Raw genomic sequence first — 19,864 nt, 5'->3', positions numbered from 1 at the left:
CGTTTGTTTTGGCTCTCGCATCCCTGAGTAGGTGACATTCAATTTGTGCTCCTACCTTGCCGTGCTGAAAAACGCTGCCAAAAAATGTGGCACCGGCCCACTACGAGAGATAATTATCAGTGCATGCGAACGTTCGGAGAGCAAGATGCTCACCCAATATTGCCCCTCGCTCACCTTTTGGCCACCCAAGCTCATGTCTTGGGTGGCCAAAAATCTCTGGTACATCAGCAGTGCACAGTAGCTAAGCGCGTCAGTATTGGGTAAGTATGGCATTCTGTGGAAGATATGTGCATGCGACCCGAAATTTGTGAAATGTATGGGTCTTCTACAAAGGTGCGACTTATATATTAATTTTTCTGCGAAAGTGGCTGTTTCTTTTTCGGGGTGCGACTTGCACACCGGACAATATGGTACTTAAAAAAATCTCCCGAGTTCAAGGCACTTTGCTATCACAAGCAACATCATCCATCATGCACATTCGATACGCACGTGCATGGAGGAAGGAAAAGGTGGGCGCAAGTGTAGGGCTACTACGTACTTGAAATGCGGCAGCTTATTGCTAAAGGTAAAAGATGAATGCACACAGTTTCTTCACGCTTTATGTAAAAGCGTTACACTACTGCAGTGAAGCCTTTGCATGATGTAACATCACCATAGTTGTTTCAAATGGGTATGCTATGGTTGAAAATTTAAACATAGCTGGTTGTGCATTCTGCTAAGCTTGTTTCATTTAATTGCATTGCTGGCATTTCGCTGTTTGCAGCTGGCATAGCTTAGCGAGCATTGCATACTCCTAATGCTCTTGCATGGCAGAGTTCCTCAAATTTTTGTCTACATGTGTGCTACAGTTCCTGCCACTCTTGCAAACTCCCAGTTTGCAGGAGACTGCGAGACTGCAAACTGGGAAGCTAAAGTAGAGATTGAAAAGGGTGTTGATACGATCACTGTGATACCGTCCCGGTCATTTTTTCATCATTCCTGCTTCGTCTGATCATCATCATCCCATTGCATTATGTTATCATGTACGAGATCCACATGTTTAAGTGCTAGAATTGATGAGCTAAGTGCTTCCCAGTAAAAATGTGTCCAACTCGATTGTGTGCTCTACAGGACTTGCAAATTGTTTGTGATGAATAGCATTCTTTTTCAAACGCTAAAATAAAAGCTTTGCTTAAACCGATTCCCAGCATGTGGAATGTGCAATTTTTTGTACATTTAAGAAAGGCTTCCTTCTATATGGTGTCTTGCTTCTCTCAAAAGCGATTTTTCCGCATTGGTATAGGCCTTAGATGCTCCAAAAGCCCATTCTTATGCTCCGAAACGCTGCTCTAAGACTGCCTCAGCCAATCGCACAACTGTTTTACGGCATGTGACATTACGGTAGCTAGCGATGCATCAAACATTCTCCTTTGGCTGGGGTTTATCTGAACAAACAGTTCATGGGAGGGACAGACTTTGTCCGAAATGTTTGAATTCGCGTTTCTCTTTGTTCAAAAACATGGGACTTTGCAAAGACCAATAGTTTGAATTATCCTTCAGTTATCAGGATATCACTGTAATTCAAGTATTATAATGTATTATTGGTCATTTACCGCTTTAGTTTTAGCTGAGTGCAGTGTGCATTGCACGCAAGCATTCAAGTGATACGTCCAGTGTAATTTTGTCGCTTCTTTAGGTAACATATGCTTATTTTTTTCATGCACATTGTGTTCATTCTTGACCTGTTCTTCTTATAGCTGAGCCTAGTTAAAAGGATTTAATCCAAAACAATGCTAATTTTGTTCCACCTACTGTATTTGCTTTTTCTGATGGGCGGTGTTTGATGCAGCTGTCGTTGCCAGTCCGGATTTCATGGACCACAATGTCAGCAAACAACACGGCATTTCAATGGCAAGGGCTGGGCTTGGTTCCCTGCCTTGCAGCAGTGTGAAGACTCCCATCTGAGCCTAGAGTTTATGACAGAGCGCCCCACTGGACTTCTACTGTACAATGGCCCTATCTCCCGGCCTGACCCTGGAGAAATTGTCATTCAAGACTTCATCTCACTAGAGCTCAATGCAGGAAGGCCTAGGCTGCTTTTAGACTTTGGTTCTGGCACAGCAGAACTCTTCGTTGACGTTGAGGAACACCTCAACAATGGCAATTGGCACCGACTGGATGTGTTTTGGGACCGACAGGTGAGTAATAGTAATTTTACTCCAATGTAATTATATTTCTCTGGCTGCTATGTTTTCTTAACTGGAGGTGGCAGGACAAGGGTACATGCAGACTTGTGCTATCTGCGTGCTCTTCTCAGTGCCGTTGCTGTAACCAAACTCGGAGATGCAACAGTTTTAACTATGTTATTCCAACACTAAGTATGAACTCAACTAATGAGTGGGCAGAATGAAGTTACCCATGAACAGGTGACAGGTCATCACAGCTCATAGTCAGGACAAGATGGACATGTCACCATCTCCTGCCGGAAAGACTGCAAAATTGCAGAAAGCTAAATTTTATGTTTTAAGTGAAAACTTCCAGCAGTAATGTGTTGCATGGCAAGCTCATTTTAGTGATGGATCTTCATTAGTATTGCTCTTTTTTAAACCTACAGTGATATGTAATAGCCGAACTTATTTTTTTTATGAAGGCAAAGAGTTCCTTGGATGAAAGTCAGTGAGAAATAGCATTGTGCGTGCTACTTGCACTCTGAAAGCTTTTCTGATTCTTTTAGTATGTAGCTTTTGCCCTTATTTGTTTGTACATTTACTTTCTTAAGTGAATGTTTGTTGCATTATTTTGCTTATAGTGGTCATAGAAAATTGCACACACAGGTGATGCCAGTGTTGAAACCACTGGCATCACCTGTATGATTAAAAAGAATGTATTACTTTTGTAAGGCTTTTGGTGTATGTGCCAGTATTCATTCATCCATGCTTCAGATAGTACTATAATGATAAATTAATAATTTACCTTTGGAAACCTACGAACCACCTATGGAAATAATGTATCTGTTTATGCTGGTATACTTGCGTTGTGCATTGCTTAGCTGTTCTGTTAGCTAAGAATTTTGAACTGTTGAACTTGTTGCCTTCTATATTTTAAGGTTGTTAGTGTGTAAAGTTTTCTCTGTGCTCTTTTTTTTTCTACAGTCTGTGCGGCTGATGGTCGACAACTGCATGTCAGCACGAACTCATGAGGGAAATCAAACCATTGATCGATCCCGTTGTGAGAACAGCACTCAGGTACCTGAGTTCAATGAGTTTCTTAACGTAAATACTCCGCTTCAGTTGGGTGGAACTCATGTTGGTGGCAAGGACCTTGGTGCATATGCTTGGCGCCATCGGCATACGACGGAGGGATTTCAAGGCTGTGTAAAAAATGTTGTTCACAACAGTGAGGTAAGTGAAGCCTGATCACCAACCTTTCTAACTGCATAATTTATAATGGGAGTAACACCGTGTGTAAAAAATGTATATGACTGTTTGGGTAGAAGATTTTGTAGAAATTAATCTACATCTCTTGGCAACATTCTCATAGTAAACTGTGCCCTGCACCTAAGACTGCCATTCATTTATTTATTTATTTATTTATTTAAAAGCCTCTCAATGCCATTGTAACCATACAGGGAGGATTGGTACAACTGTGGTACAACGTTGCCGATGTAAGTTCTCAATGCGGATTGATCTGGGTTGCTGGCAATGAAGGCAAGGAGGCGATTCCATTATAATGACGTCCTTGGCATGAATAAATGAGACTACAGGTTGGTGCGGCGGCTTGGCACCTTAATTTTTAAACGATATCGGCACAAGATGAGAAATAGGATGGCGCAGCCAAGAGGGCATGCTTGAGATCATGGTTGGTGAAAAAAAAATTTAACACAAAGATGGACAATTGTTCTTCTGCAAGAAAGACCAGGAAGATTAAGGAAAGGCTTCATTCTGGACACAGTGGAAGTGCGAGAATTATTGGAAAAACTAGAATGAGTAGAACGGTTTTGGATTGGCCTCAAGACAAGAAGTCGGCACAGATGGGGGTTCCCAGATTGAGAAGGCGTACTCTATCTTAGACCTAACTGTTGTTTAGAGCATCAGTTTTAGTGAGATGGGAGCTAAAGAAAAGATTGTGTGCAATAAACTTAGTGTATGGTTAGTATAGTTAATCACATAATTAACATGCGCATGCCATGTCAAGTCATTAGAAATGTGCACACCAAGATATTTGTATGTATGGATGGGAGTCAACTGTGAGCCAATAAAAGGCTATGAAAATGGATTGTTAGACACACTGTTGCAGGATATCCTCATTATTTTGCATTTTATTAACATTCACGTTCATTGGCCAGTTACTACACCAGTAAGAAATACTGTAAAGATCTGATTGAAGTGCTGCAGTCATGTAGGTTAGTTACCACACGACAAGCTACAGTCATCAGCAAACAGTCTAATAATTGAATAGATGCATGCAGATAGGAGGGCATTCATAAAAGTAAGGTCTCCTATTTTGGGGGGACGTAGAGAAACTGTTAATACAGTTGTTGGCCACACTCTTCTGAGTGGTGCTGCCTGCATTCCCAAATAAGCACATGCGCGCTTTGCTTGGCTGCTCAGTCTTGGCTTGGCAGGCATTCAAAATGGAGCTCCTGTTGAACGATACCTCCAAGTCCGAAGTTCGTGCGGTTATTGGATTTTTGAACACAAAAGGAATTAAACCACTTAGAATTCATTCCCAATTGACGGAAGTGTATGGACAGTCATGCATGGATGTCAAGATCGTTTGTAAGTGGTGTAGAAAGTTTGCAGCCGGTCATATTGAAATTCACAACAAAGAAAGGAGCAGTAGGTTGTCAATTTCCGACGAGACATTCGCAAAGGTTGAGGAAATCATGCATGAAGATCGGAGGATCACTGTGGATGTCCTTTGCAATTTGGTGTCCTTCCAATTCGATGTCCTTTGCAACCATGAACAGCAACGAGTTGATTCTTCCCACGAATTTCTTCACTGCTATGCAGACGAAAAGGACAACTTCTTGGACTTTATTGTCATGGGTGACAAAATCTGGGCATTCTACTTTACACCTGAGACAAAACAGTCACGAAAGTGGCGTCATCCCTCTTGGCCCATGCTACAAGAATTCAAACACAGTTTGCCGTTAAAGTCATGGCAACTGTGTTTTGGGAGTGGAAAGGGGTGTTGGTTGCCTTTCTGCCTGCTGAGACAACGGTAAACACTGACAGGTACTGTAAAACACTGGAAAAACTCGGAAGGCAATTTGGAACCTAGGATGAGGAATGTTGAGCAAGGGCATAAGCATTCTCCACGACAACGCTCGCCCACACGTCGCCCGTAAAACCGTTGAACTGCTGCAAAACTTTGGTTGGAACGTGATCACCCATCCACCATACAGTACGGACTTAGCACCGAGGGACTACCACCTGTTTCCTAAGTTGAAGGAGCATTTGCCTGGACGGCAGTTCTGCTCCAACAACAAGGCGAAAGATGAAGGTTCAACTCTTCCTGAAGGACATGGCAGCAAAGTGGTATGACATGGGCATTGTAAAACTGCCAGAGCATCTACAAAAATGCATCAACCGAAATGGCAATTGTGTAGGAAAATAGAGCATTCTTCAACCTTTAGAATGTTTAAACTGTTATTGTAAATAAACGGTTTTTCTATATCTGAAAGTATAGGAGACCTTACTTTTAGGATTGCCCTCGTAGATTGCCCTTGTAGGCACCTATTTTACTGTATTACTAAAGTATTACTAAATTTTCAGGACATCATTATCATACTTTCTTGTCTTCAAAAGTATACTATGCTGTATTTTGGAATATTTGCCGTGAGTCTGTTTAAACTGTGCCATGACCTGCATTTTATCTCTAAGGCAAGATAAACTCTTCAAGTGTATTGAAGCTGCACTTTGGCCCAAATGCTATGCAACCATAGCAGGCCGAGATTTCCAGCCTTGAACCTATTTTCTCTATTGGTAATTACACATGTACAGTCGCCGACCGTTTATTCGGACCTCACGGGGACTGCGGAAATGTCCGAATAAACAGGTGTCCGAAAAAGCAGATTATGAAAAAAAAAATGAAATCCTTTATTTCCACGCACTTATTCGGGCTCGGCAGTAGGCTTGAAGACATCGCGAATGCGCCGTTGCACGCTGTTCCGTTTACGCGCAATCAGATAAGCCTGAATCTCGGAGAGGTTCGTACGGTTACTATAGGCGGCTGAAAGCACAGTCACTGCTTGTACACGCTCCGCATGCGACGGCAGCGTAGCACATGGTGCGTCAACTTCCGGCTCGGTCATCGTCCGGCGGTGCAGCAGAAACCTGACGAATGATCTCGCCGTCGTCGAGTTCTGCGCATGTCAGTACAGCAGTGTCAGCACCTGTGAAACTGTCAATGAGACGGTGTCCGGAATCTCAGTGCAACCACTGCGCAAGTCTCGGCAGAACATTTTCCGCGTCGGTAGGGAGCACATCGAAAGGCGACAAATCTTAGGCCTCCCGGCACCCGCTTGCCGGCATTCCGCAGCGCAGTCTGCGCGGGCACTGTCGGCGCCACTAGACGAGATGTTTCCGTATGCCGCGTTGGATCACCGAAACCTCGACACAGCACACAAAGCAAACACCACCGTGCCGACACCAGTCGCACAAACGAAAAAACACGGCAAGAAACAAATCAGCCGCTGGATTGTCTTGACGTGGCTTACTAAGCTGAAACCGGAACTGCTGCAGAGCCATTCTATCGAACTAGGCAAAAACGATGATGATGAGCGGGGATTTCCAGTAGCGCCACTTCGTGGGGCAGCAAGGAAACTCCGTTCAAAACAAAAATGGCGTTCAGCAAGTCGAACCATGCACCGGTCAGAGACGGTGCATGGTGCCCTCGACCGAGTTGGCTCAAGGAGTGTCGGAAAAATCAGACGAGAGGTTGCAAGGTGTCCGAACTTTCGGCAGTTGTTATACATTATGGTCTATGGGGAGAATGACGGTGCCGCGAAGCTGACCGAATAATCGGGCATGTCCGAATTTTTGGAGTCCGGAAAATCGGTCGGCGACTGTACTATCAGTACACACATGCAATACCGTGAAACAGAAATGACAAAAAAGTACACATAAATTTTGTGTGCACCTTCTGTATTTTGTCCTGCATTTTTTTGCACTCAGTTTTTTGATAAACACTGCAAAAGACTCTAATAGTTACTATCTATTCAGGGTGTCTTCATTGGGTGCGAAATCCAGAGCTACATTAGTTTGAATCCGTGCAGTGGTACATATATTCATCGTTGCAACTAGTGTTTCTCTGTTTGCTTATCCCCAGATGTATGACCTCGGCTCTCCTGGAAGCTCATATAATAGTGTGGCTGGCTGTCCTCCTGCTGAGAGCTCATGCAGTGAAGCAGCATTGCTTCACCAGTCCTGTGGTCATGGCCACTGCCTTGGAACCTATAAGGGTGCAGAATGTGTGTGTGACCCTGGCTGGCATGGCCCAAATTGCGACAGGGGTTAGTGCAAGCTTCTGTGCTAACAAAACTTTAGCATTTTATTTTCTTGTTTACCTTTATGCAGCAGACTTCCATTAATTCGACTCCGGTTAATTCGATTTTTCGGTTATTTCAATCTCAAAATGAGTTTTCGCCGAAATTCCAACTTGATTGGTCAGCTTCGCTGTAATACATCTGTGTTATGCTATGAAGTTTATCAAGAATTGAAAAAGGCCACTGTCACAAGACATAGTACGCGTTCCTTAATTATACACGCGTGAACACGCCATCTCCAGTCACCGTACGAGCACCTAGACGCTAAATAAGCCTACTGGCAGCTATTCAGAGCTGTTACTGACGCTTCTGTGGTGACTTAAGCCCTCGTTTCGCCCCCCCATGTGTTTCTCGTATGCGAGACCGTTCACGAGGCCTAGTACGCATTCTTTATTTATCGTGCACCCTCGCGTCATGCACTGAGAAGCATAGAAAAGCATCTGTGCTTTGAGAAAGCAAGCAGAAGGGAAAGCATAAAGATGAAAAACTCTGAAGTACAAGGGACGTTTGTGGCCAACAAAAAAGTGGAGCTCTGTCTAAAACTCTGAAGGCCTGCCAGTAAACTTATTAGGAGTCTTTGTGCTCGTACTGTGACTGGAGACAGCGCATGTGCGTGTGTAAATTAAGAAACACATGCTATGGTCCGTAACAGCGGCACTTTTTTTTTTTTTGCTTGGTATGCTTCACTGCATAACAAGACTGTATTGTGGTGAAGCTAAGCCACCTGAACCGACAGTTTCTGCGTGTTTTTTTTTTTGTTTTCTTAATTTGAATTTTCGGATAATTCGACCCGTTTCTTCGGTCCCGTCAAGGTCAAATTAAGTGAGGTCTACTGCATTTGTACTAAGGGTGTTTTAATGGCAAAATGTTTAAATTGAAGCGAATACAAACATTTAAAAAAGAACCTTTTGAGGTCACATTGAATACCAAATGCCTTGTCGTTTTTGAACAAGGTGAAATAGTAACATTGCATGAAGTCCATTTCATAAAGAAAAGAGAGAGGAAGGAGAAGGCTTATTTACATTATTTGATGCATGAAATTTCATTTGCTTGTAGAAGAGGAGTGACTGAACTGTGATATCAAGTACACCATAACAGTGACAGTGGTGAAACATTTGGCAATTGTCCATATAATAAACTGCTTTTCTCTAAATAAAAACCAAAAATTAATTTATGTGCTGTCTAGAGGCAAGGCATTCTTGTTGAATGACTGAAGACTATTTAGTTAGGTGCCCCACATGTTTGTCCATGAACTGTAGCTCGCCTGCAGCACAATCATTCAGAACAGTCAGTAGTTGCATCTGGCTTTCTCCCCAATAATGGTCATTATCCCTTATATCCGAACAAAAATGTATATTCCACAACTTCAGATAGAGAATTCTCAAATAGACTACGAATTGAATAGCAATGACTATGTATTTGATACACTTGACACACGGGCACTCCAAAGGTGTTTGGACACGGGAACATCTACCGTAAAGGTGTTCATGCAGGGTGATACTTTTCAGTGGAAGTCCCTTGCGGAGAGGTAGATATCCAAACTCCTTCATTGGCTTAAAGGGGTAACCTCGTGCATAGTTCAACAATGCAAAACTTAACAAAATGCAGTGGTGCTTCATTGTAATATTAATGCTTGCAAAAATGATTTTAGTTAGCAGTGATGCAGTTTGACCAGGTACTTTTTATTTTGTCAGTTTCATTTTAAAGGTGCAGAGCCATGTGCTTTGCTGCATTGCTTACTGAAAACATATAAAGGAGACTGTACCATTGTGTGTGTAACTTTTTTTTGATAAGGGGTCCTTCAGTGTAAAATAAAGGTTTACTTCAAAGGACTGACCCATGTGTCAGGGGTATGATTCATATTCAAAATTGCAAATGTTGGTCACTTCTGATTTGTACCTATGCTTTGTTTCAATAGAAACACAGTCCAAGATGTTCCAACAAAGCAGCTACATCAAGTATGCACTGCCCTTTGACCCTCATCCGTACAAGACTGACATCCAGCTACAGTTCCGTACACGTCAGAAGCATGGAGAACTTTTCCGCATCACAAGCAAACATGGGCGGGAGTATTGCATTCTTGAGGTGATTAGACAGCAACATTGTTAATATTGCTTGTAGGTGATTTTTACGTGTTGGAAGGTTGCTGGAGCACATGCAATCTTTTTTTTTTCACTGGTTTAGATCCGGGACAAGAAGCTGCGCTTTAGGTTCAACCTCGACCGAAGTCGTTCATCTGAAGAACGCGAGTTGTGGCTTCCCTGGGTGTGGGTGAATGACGGCCAGTGGCACACAGTTCGTGCCCTACGCTATGGCGCTTCAGCCAGCCTGGCTCTGGATGGAGGCAGCGGGCGGCGCTTCAACGAGCTCCTGGATTGGCAAAGCCCTCACCAGCATATGTGGGTTGAGAAGCAGAATGTTATTGCCGGTGGAGACGTCCAGTATGTTGGTCCTGGTGTGACTGTTGTTGACAACGATTATCAAGAAGGTGAGCTAATGTTTGCTTTGAGAGAAGTGCATTCCATTAGCAGCAGCAAATTAGAAAAAAACGTACCGAGAAAACGTGCAATCCAACGTCACTAAAGAATTCAACAGACTCACCTGTAGTCGACAAGTACATAATCCAGAGCATTGCAGCATGAGATGCCGACGCACATCAATTTGGTGGGGCCTCCAGTGGCCTGAGACAGGCATTGTCATTTTTGCAGTTTCGGCAAGCTTATAGTATTCGTGCTCCTCGATTTGGTCTGGGTCAGCAGATTCTTTAGGCGGAGCATTTGGACATGAAGTTGTGCTTGCTTCTTGCGCAATCTTGTACCTGATTGATTGTACCTTGGTGAGTGGGCACATCACACTCGCACTTGGTGAGTGTGATGTGCCCACTCACCAAGAATCGTTGTGGCACGAGACTGACATCGATGTATGTCCATCTTGTGGGGCGTGAGTGACCCGAGACGCACATTGTCGTTTTAACCCTTTGAATGTCGATTTTTTTCGCCATATGTGACCGCCGAAGGTCTTTTTTTTTTATTGCAGATTGCAATTCTTCTTGGGGACTTACTTAAAAAAAAAAAATTACCGGAATTTTTTTAGGGTGACCGCAAAGTGAGAAAAAAATATATTGCGTTGGTATAGATGTACTCTTCCTTCGTGAATAAAAACAATAAAAAAAATAAACTGATAAGAAATAAAAATTTGATGCATTGTTATAGTTCAAGGCTTTGAAAATGCACACACAAGAATATTGCGCAAGACTCAAATGTTCCTACTCTTGCACTAGTATGTAAATCCATAGCGCAGTCGAACTGCGTAGGTGCGCCCACTCAAGAAAACTATGTGGTTCTGTGCCCGTCAAAAAAGCAAAACGTGTGACAAACTTCTGCTAATCTTGATCTTATCGCCAACCAGAGGCAATTAGTTCTCGCGAGTCTCAAAAAAAAAAAAAACAAAAAACAAAAAAATTAAAGCAACGAACGGATGCACGGCGGCATCCTTCCTATGTGCACCCCTGCGAGCACTAAACGAGCGAAAAACAAGTGGTCGCCCTTCGAGCTATTAGCAACGAGATAGCCATCAGTTTTGCGAGTGCAAGAAGCCGAAACCGCCCGCAGAACAAAATCCAAACCACTGCCTGCACGCGTGCCAATGCACGAGTGGTAGTATATAGACTCACGTGGGTGAACTAGCGCTAAAACAAACCATGCAACGAAAACCGAGAAAGGGAGGCACAAGAAAAAAATTCCCTGTATTCCCACATAGTGGCAGCACATGCCAGAAAAGAAAAAGTTAGGAAATTGGCGTGCGTTTTAAACGTACAGGCGGCGCCATAAATATACGGCATCGACCATTTTGGACTTTTTTGTGGTGCCGTGTGTGTACATCATTGACCCTCAAAGGGTTAAGACAACAATGGAAAACCAAAACAAAATTGAGCTGGAGGGCAACGCCAAAATATGATGCCATCAGAGCAAAACATGATGTTCACTTTGCACCACCTGCAACAAGGGACAGCGGCGTGTTTGAGTTATTGCCTATTAAAAGCATGCAGTACGATTCTTGTATCACATCCTGTAAGACAAATACTTGGTGAAGATGCCTATCACACTAGATTGGCGGTGATAGCTCTGGATGGTGACTTGCGATAACCCACAAGGAGATTTGCTGCTATCGGAATAGGAAACTGAGCGCATGGCAGCATTTTCATGCGATTCTGGCATGGGAGTACTGTGGGGAAGCTGTCATTGCGGGTGCCAACTGCCTTCAATCTTGTGTACCTTGCACCTTTTCTTGTTTACACGGGATCTAGCGGCCAGAATATATATAATATGATCACAGCTTGGCAATATACTGGATGTCCGTGCCAAAAGATTCTATTTTATGGGAACGTATTAACCAGTAAAAAAGAGTCGTAGCTATATTGGGTCATTTTTTTTGTTCTTATTCACAAACGTTGGCACCAAAAAATTGTACGAAACTGGATTGTATCAACGAAGTTCTACTGTACATTCGTTTGGAAACACAACTTCAGAAAGAAATTGGTACTTCTGACACTGTTCCATAATGTATGATTTCCTCATCTTGAAGGGGCAGCGCAATAAGACGGAGACAGAATGCAGGAACACACAGGACAGTGCTACAATCCTTCTACAATTGCCTCAATATAGTGCATTGGTTGAACATGCGCACATACACCGTACCACCCAATTTCAGCTGGCACGCCTTGGCTGCAGAGAAAAAATTGTACGGCACCATTGGTCTCCAAACTTTTGCGTGCGAGTGTACATAACCAAGAACATGTTCATGCAGAAATGCTATGCGATATTAACCCGCTATGTAATATTTTAGTGTTTAATAGCAAACATGTCGTAAATGTGCTGAAAACATACTGTGCTTGGCATTTCACTGTCTGGTAGAAACATCTTTGACCAGATATAATTGCAGCAGGTCATTCCTTTGTGCTGACTTGCATAGCCTAGAGGCAGCACAGTCTGTCATGGCAGAAGCAGTGTACATGTAGTTTATTGTAGTGAAAGCATGCCAAAATATTTTTTAACACGTCTGGAGATCTGTCTGTACAAGTCTGGAGAGCAGAAATGCTTTTCTTTTTAGTTTTCTTTTTTTTTGCATTAAATTCTTAAACCTTTGGTGTTCTCTCTCCCTCTGTTGTTTTCCTTTTTACTGTGTTTTGAATGGTGTTGGCACTCTTATTATTGTATTTGAATATACAGGATGGCATTTTAATAGGTCACAGGCAGTTGTGCATGCCTGCCTTGTATTGAAGGAGGAGACTCTGCCATAATAATTATGGGAACTTGGCCAAGTGATGAAAGTCAACTAATATGCATGGAAAACTGATGGTCCCCTGTTCATTTCTCTTTGGTAACTTGTCATTCTGTGTCATTCTTCTCTTCTTTGGCAGGTTGTATGAATGACATCCGGCTAGATCAGCACTATTTGCCAATGGAGAGTGGTTCTGAATATGCAGCTGTAGTTGAATGGCGCAACCTAATTGATGGATGTCCATCCAACAACCCTTGCCATGGTATCAGTTGCCCACGACCCTTTGTTTGTGTGGATCTCTGGATGCTCCATGAATGCAGGTCAGTTGTCAGGTCCTCCAAAGAAGCTATCTGCTTGTCAATTTTTTAATGTGGGGAAGGGCTTACTTAGTTTCTTGCACATTGTGAGCAGTGCAACATAGGTATGCATGCAAGCATACAGCAGCAGGCAAATGATCTTTTGATGAAAACCACTTGTTTTTTGGCAGGCTAGGTATATTTTCACAAAAGTTAGGAAGCTATCTCTCAGAATACTTTTTTCAACTCACAAGGTTAATTTTCTATTGATTTGTCACAAATTACTTTTGTTGGATTGAACCATTAAAATTTGAAGCTGTGCGTGCATGCTACAGATGCAAAGAGGTGTGCAGTTGTGAACTGTTTCATGTTTCGTAACCGAAGCGCATATGTGGTCAGGCTTTCATTTATGAAACTTCATTACTAAATGGCCATGTTTTTATGACAAGGCACCTTTTTTTTTTAATCAGGCATAACCAAAGTACTATAAATTTTGACGTGATTGCAAAAATCGGGTTAAATTAGATTTTAGAAAATGAGAAAGGGCCATATCTGTGGGGAATGCTTCAAAAGACCTTAAATCTGTTAAAAAATGCAAGTGCATTATTATATGCATTTTGAGCTCTGTAAACTCCTTATCAAGTTCTGCTGCCTGTGTTAGTGGATAATTGCTATCTAAAACAGGAGTAAGTGACCTTAAACAGAATAAAACCACATAATAGCACCCAAGGTGGTAACTACAATGTACAGTTGTGTTATCACATTTAGGTCTTTCCAAGAGGCTTTTATATGTCATCTACTTTAAATGTAATAATATTACATGCAGGTTAAGTTATGCTATCAGATGCACAACACTGATCTTTCAGCTTTATCATCCAAATAGGTGCGCCACATCATGTGGCCAGAAATATTAGTATTTAGGTAATCTTCTGCCTGCATCTACCTCTGTGCAATTTTGTCATTGTGAAAATCAGCTATAATGCCTGCCCACTTTGTTTTAAGTATGGGTAGATCAAATTGTCATTACAAAATCAGAACTGCTAACATCTGTTTTGTTTACTGCTCTCCAAATTAATAATCTCACAGAAGCATTGACCCGCACAGTGTTCAGCACCATGTCACGGAGTGCACCTGCCAAAGGGTAGTGAGGGTAGGCACATGGCATAGGGAGGATGAATGGAATAGCCTAGCAGACGATGCTTGGAGAGGAGGATGCTCTGTGTGCGTGTGCCTACTGTTGCTGCATTCACACGTGTGCTCCATATCACGATGCTGACCATTGTGCCAGTCGATACTCCCATGAAATTATTCAACACTTTGAGAGCTCTACTTATCATGTGTCAGAAAAGAAAGCTCTACTTATGTGTTGGAAAAAAACTGGATAGGTAATGAAACTTGTTTTCTTACTAAGTCGCCCTTATTTAATTACATTAAAATTTTGGCTGCACCCGCCATGGTTGCTCAGTGGCTATGGTGTTGGGCTGCTGAGCATGAGGTCACGGGATCAAATCCCGACCACGGCGGCCGCATTTCGATGGGGGCAAAATGCGAAAACACCCGTGTACTTAGACTTAGGTGCAAGTTAAAGAACCCCAGGTGGTCGAAATTTCCGGAGTCCTCCACTACGGTGTGCCTCATAATCAGAAAGTGGTTTTGGCATGTAAAACCCCATAATTTAATTCTCAATTTTGGCTGCCAGTTTTTGGGAACATAATCACACACATGGTAGGCTCGCATCATTTTGTCTAAAGGATTATAACTTGGCAAGACATTGTTATGCATTATGCATTATTTGATGTATTGGTGTATTTGCAACATTGTGCACTGGTATAACTGAACTTTACTAAAATGTGCCCGTATATCCAGCATGTAGAACAGTCTGACAGGCCTAAAACCTTATACAATAGACTTCCGTTAATTCAACTCCGGTTAATACGATCCCGACTGAAGGTCTCGGCCAGCTACGTTTGGCCACAGATGGCTATGGAACCAAACATTTATTTCTATGCTGAAATTAGCCTTCGCCAGATAACTTGAATTTGGCAGCTCCTCATGCACACACTCAAACTCCATGGTGACCGCAGTTAGTGAGTTCACTACACTCTAAAAACAGTTGCACCCTTTGGGTGTGTATATTTGCCACGCAAAAATAATCATCTGTGTTGCCTGCATTTTTCTTTAACGCTGCGAGCCCGGTACTTCCAAGTCACGAACAGCATGCGCATTGTCAGCATGACAGAGCATTCTTGACATGAAAGTAATGAGCTCAGCGTTTTCGAGAAAGGAAACGCAAGCAAGACAAATGACGATCATTGTTGTGTAGCAAATATACACCCCAAAGGGTGCAACTGTATTTAGAGTGCAGTGTGAGCGTCCGCCTTGGTGATGCGTTAGGGACAGTAAATGTGTCATACATGTAATCTCCCATTAAAAACACCTACCGTATTTACTCGCATAATGATCGCAAAAAAAGTTGACGCAAATTCAGGGGTGCGATCATTACGCGAGTTAAAATTCCCGAAAAAAAAAAAATTCATTTTTTTCTGCGGTATAGTAACAGGTCAACAATAAGCAGCTGCTGTTGTATGTAGTGCGGGACACCAAAACAAAGATGGCGGCCGGTGGAGCAAGCCGAACGCACTGAACGCGATTTTTTTCTTGTGAGTACATTACGTGCGTTGAAACAGTTTCTTCCGTATCAGTAATGAATAATATCGGTAATATCGGCAAGTTTGCGGCAATAACGTAGCCATGTCCACTTTGAGGGGACAGAAACAGATGGGCGCGCTTAGCTGCCAGTGACATAGAAACACATGCAGGCATGCTGCGGGAATTGCGGCATTTGTCTTCACTACTATCCTAATACAGCATGGAAGTGCGGAAAGTGACGAAAGGAATGAAATGGGGCATCTGCTTAAGAATGTTTGGTCCGTGCAGACCACCTGGTTTGTCTTGAAGAGTCGTTCGCGTAGCATTCGACAGATGGTAAGCGCGATCTTTATTAGCTAGACTTGGCACATGACATATTGCTGTGGCAAGTTCGGGGTGTGATCATTACACGGGAAATTAAAAAGAAAACGAATTTTAACGACGAAATTTAGCGGTGCGATCATTGCGCGAGTACGATCATTATGCGAGTAAATACGGTATTTTTGGCCTACCCCAGAAATATTTTCATGTTAAAATAGTAGCTTTTTAAGAATTATTGCAGTATTTGGTGAATTCTAGCATGTGCCTTCCAAGAAAATTTGTCTGTAAATTGCTTGGCTGGTTCAATACAACCAAAACCAAAACTGCATCCACAGTGTTCAACCATCAAGGCCAGCCTAGCCAGTATCATTGTCATTGCCATCACAAGATGGTGACTATGGATGGCGACAAAACATATTTTTTCCACAACATTGTGGTTTTCTCGCATAATATTACAATGATGACATGCTGCTCTCAGTTGGTTTACGAAAGCACATTAAAACGGTCAGTTATTTTACATGTTCGATTAGCAGCAACATGTCGCATCACATTTTCTTGGTGTTTCGGAGAATTGTATGCGTCGCAGGATGAACTAGCGAAGTGGTTAGCCTACACGTGGGCCACAATTCCATTTGCGATTGTTGCGGAATTATTTGATAAATGCAGACTATAAAACGCACTACAGACCATACAAAGGATCACATGTTGTGGCTTTTATAGACAATGATAAAGTGCTGTCCAAGATTGATGACGATGGACATTAGGTAAATAAGTTTCCATTCTGTGAAGTTAAAAGTTTGCTGGTTTCGTCTTTTTCTTATTGCCCCAGTCGGAGGCATGCTGCATTTGTTTTGCTAAAGTATCGGGTGCACGTTCGATTTCTACTTTGTTTAGGAGCTTTAATGTCATTTCTACGTTAGTTTTAAAAAAGAAAAAATTATGGGGTTTTACGTGCCAAAACCACTTTCTAATTATGAGGCACGCCGTAGTGGAGGACTCCGGAAATTTCGACCACCTGGGGATCTTTAACGTGCACCTAAATCTAAGTACACGGGTGTTTTCGCATTTCGCCCCCATCGAAATGCGGCCGCCGTGGCCGGGATTCGATCCCGCGACCTCGTGCTCGGCAGCCTAACACCATAGCCACTGAGCAACCACGGCGGGTAACGTTAGTTTTCTAGTCTGAACTGGTAAACATTCGGGGACGTTTTATAATCTGAGCAAGAACTGCCAATGAATCGAGTGTCTTTGCCATATTTTTGTGCCTCTTGTTTAATTCAACTCACGGGATAATTCTACCAATTTAGTCGGCCCAATCTGGGTTGTATTAGCGCAAGTTGAAGCCCACATGTAGCCAGCAATGTTGTAGTTTGAGTATCATGCAGAACAGGAATATTCTTGGGGTAGCTTGGATATCAGTGGCACTATTCTTCAGTATTCTATGCCTTGGCACTCGAAGCATCGCAAGATTATCATCTTTAGAAGTGCTCATTATAATGTTTAGAATAATAATAAAATGTCTTATTGCATTTTTTGTTAGCATCTAGGTAAGATAGCTGCTGACAAAATCGTAGCTTCGATGCTATACCTATATCGGGTATGTAGTAACTAGGTATGCTGCTAGCGGTTGTCTGTGTGTGTTGTACAGTTCTGAAAGATGAGGTGTCCATGTTCTTTTCTTTGTACTTTTAAGTTTTTATGTGTATAATGAGTACAAACTTCATGTGCTATAATGAGTTGCAGCCTTTAATTCGTGCAATTTTTAGTGAGGATTGCATTGAGCAGGCAGACCTTAAGTTGCAGTTGGTATTTTATTACTAGTACATTGTGACATCAAGTTCTACTATGAGGTTGTGGGGAGCTTTTGTGAAAATTTTCATATTGTGTTGCCACTAGACAGTTATGTCACTCTTCTGCACCAAGGCCTCCCCACCTCACCTTTGGTGAAAGCCACTAGGTTTGATATTTCAGAGGTGAAACCTCCCAGTCCAGCTTAAGTTGATATTATCCTTTGGTGTTTCTTTTAATCACACATGTTTGAATGGGGTCTGAAAACGTCAGATGCATTGATTCCAAAACTAATATGTACTTGCTTTTAACAAACCCTCGAAACCCTTTTAACCACTGACAGGCTGCTTGCATTTGGTGTTGGTGTCACTAATTTCGTGATTGCTTAACTAACCAAGGCATTAATTGCGTGCACTTTTACAAGATAAGGTTATGCTGTGTTTAAGCTATTGTGATGTTTTTACTCTGTAGTCAGTGACAGAAGTTGCAGAAATCACAGCTTCTTGGATTTGCACCATGCAGTATTATTCGGCTTGAGCTTGTTCTTTATACTGAGTTTTATATTAGGGGATGAAAGTGTATTGGGTGTGCAAGAATCCAAACACTCTGCTTCAGTCTTCTTGGAGCCAAAGTGGCTTGCATATGTAAGGGCTACACAAGTTGTTTACGCACCCTAATCTAGAACTCTCTAATTTCAAGGTAGGAATTACAAGGATTTTCTTTTTCCGCCAGTTGAGTCTTTTTAGGTCATCATGATGGTAATCATGCAAATTTAATGACAGTATTTGAGATGTATTATGTTCGCTCATTCAGCATTGGTAAGTTAGTATGGTCAAACCTAGATGTAAAGAAGTTGTACTTGCAGTAAAAACTTTCAACTTAATTTGTTAGAACCACAGTTCTGCTTCAGCAATAAAAATTGCTTTATAGGTTCCTAGAACTGTCCTGGTGGATAGCCTATTCTGAGTAAGCATTTATGAACAAAATTCCACCAGAAATTGTAGCAATAATCCTGTGGTTAAAGGTATGTAACGTGCGGTGAAGGTTGCTTTGAGAGCAAAGCTTCAGTGCGAAGTGTGGCTGGTGCTAGCAACCATCATGATCATGGCCTGTCAGTGCTAAGCCACCATTTTGTTAGTTTCAGTAGTGGTGATTATTGAGGCCAAAATCGCCGTAATGTTATTAGCAATATTGATTCACGATAACAAAGTGGACAACATGACATGCTGGTACTGAAACAGTGCTCATCATACCTTTCATCCTTGCTAAGGCGCCTGTTATCTCCCTTCCAGTTAGCGTTTTCCTGTTCCTGCTGACATGCTTCAGAGCATAAGAGCATATCTGTGAGCATAGATAGAATGTGCCGAATACGGATTTCATACCTATATGACATATAACGCTGTGTGGTGCATTCTGTTCACTTGTGCCGGTGTTTTATTGCCACTTGCCAGTAATGTTTGCGCACAAAAGCTCATGTGCAAATTAAGAATGTGATATTCGGCAGTTTTATTTTGTTTGTCCCAAAAGCTTCAGTCCACATGCAGTGCATGCATATGAACTGGAGTTAAATGGAACTGCAAAACTCAATTTCCTATATCATGGAAAAAGTTTTTTTAATGGTACCAAAATTGGCAAATGAGAAACTTCATTGCGTCATGTGTTTGTTAAACAGAGGTTTATTATATAGATGTTCAACTGTATGTAGCTTGAACTAAATAACCATCTCCATGCCATACCATACCAGGATAATTAAAACACCATTGTCTTGTACCAGGTGATATTTTTTTTAATCTGAGCAGAATTTTAAAAACTTGCCTGGTGCAGACAGCACAATTCTATTCCTTGAGCTGGATTACTTGAAAAGGCAGACATTGTCCACTTGAGAAATCAAAATGGGTAACTGACTAATCAAGAACATTTTCACTATTCACCATTTTAAGCAAACAATTTAGGGTGCATGCTCCAAATTTTTAATTGGAGCCAATGTTTGCAAGGCAAATCA

The 19,864-nt window shown here is 42.1% G+C and overlaps 1 protein-coding gene across 4 annotated transcripts in view; it reads left to right on the top strand.

Annotated features, from left to right (window-relative positions):
- Positions 1-19,864, top strand: part of CadN (neural cadherin) — a 300,943-nt gene that overhangs the window by 267,871 nt on the left and 13,208 nt on the right. For all 4 annotated transcript variants that reach the window (XM_065443455.2, XM_065443446.2, XM_065443469.2 and 1 more), the window contains exons 30-35: positions 1,829-2,177; positions 3,132-3,380; positions 7,312-7,495; positions 9,447-9,613; positions 9,713-10,016; positions 12,948-13,128. In XM_065443455.2, coding sequence (XP_065299527.1) covers positions 1,829-2,177; positions 3,132-3,380; positions 7,312-7,495; positions 9,447-9,613; positions 9,713-10,016; positions 12,948-13,128 — 1,434 coding nt within the window. The remainder of the gene's footprint in view (positions 1-1,828; positions 2,178-3,131; positions 3,381-7,311; positions 7,496-9,446; positions 9,614-9,712; positions 10,017-12,947; positions 13,129-19,864) is intronic.

The sequence above is a fragment of the Dermacentor albipictus genome, chromosome 1 (assembly GCF_038994185.2).
Source record: "Dermacentor albipictus isolate Rhodes 1998 colony chromosome 1, USDA_Dalb.pri_finalv2, whole genome shotgun sequence".
Classification (NCBI taxonomy): Eukaryota; Metazoa; Arthropoda; class Arachnida; order Ixodida; family Ixodidae; genus Dermacentor; species Dermacentor albipictus.
The sequence above is the reverse complement of the archived record's forward strand: the minus strand, read 5'-3'. Positions and strand labels throughout refer to the sequence as shown.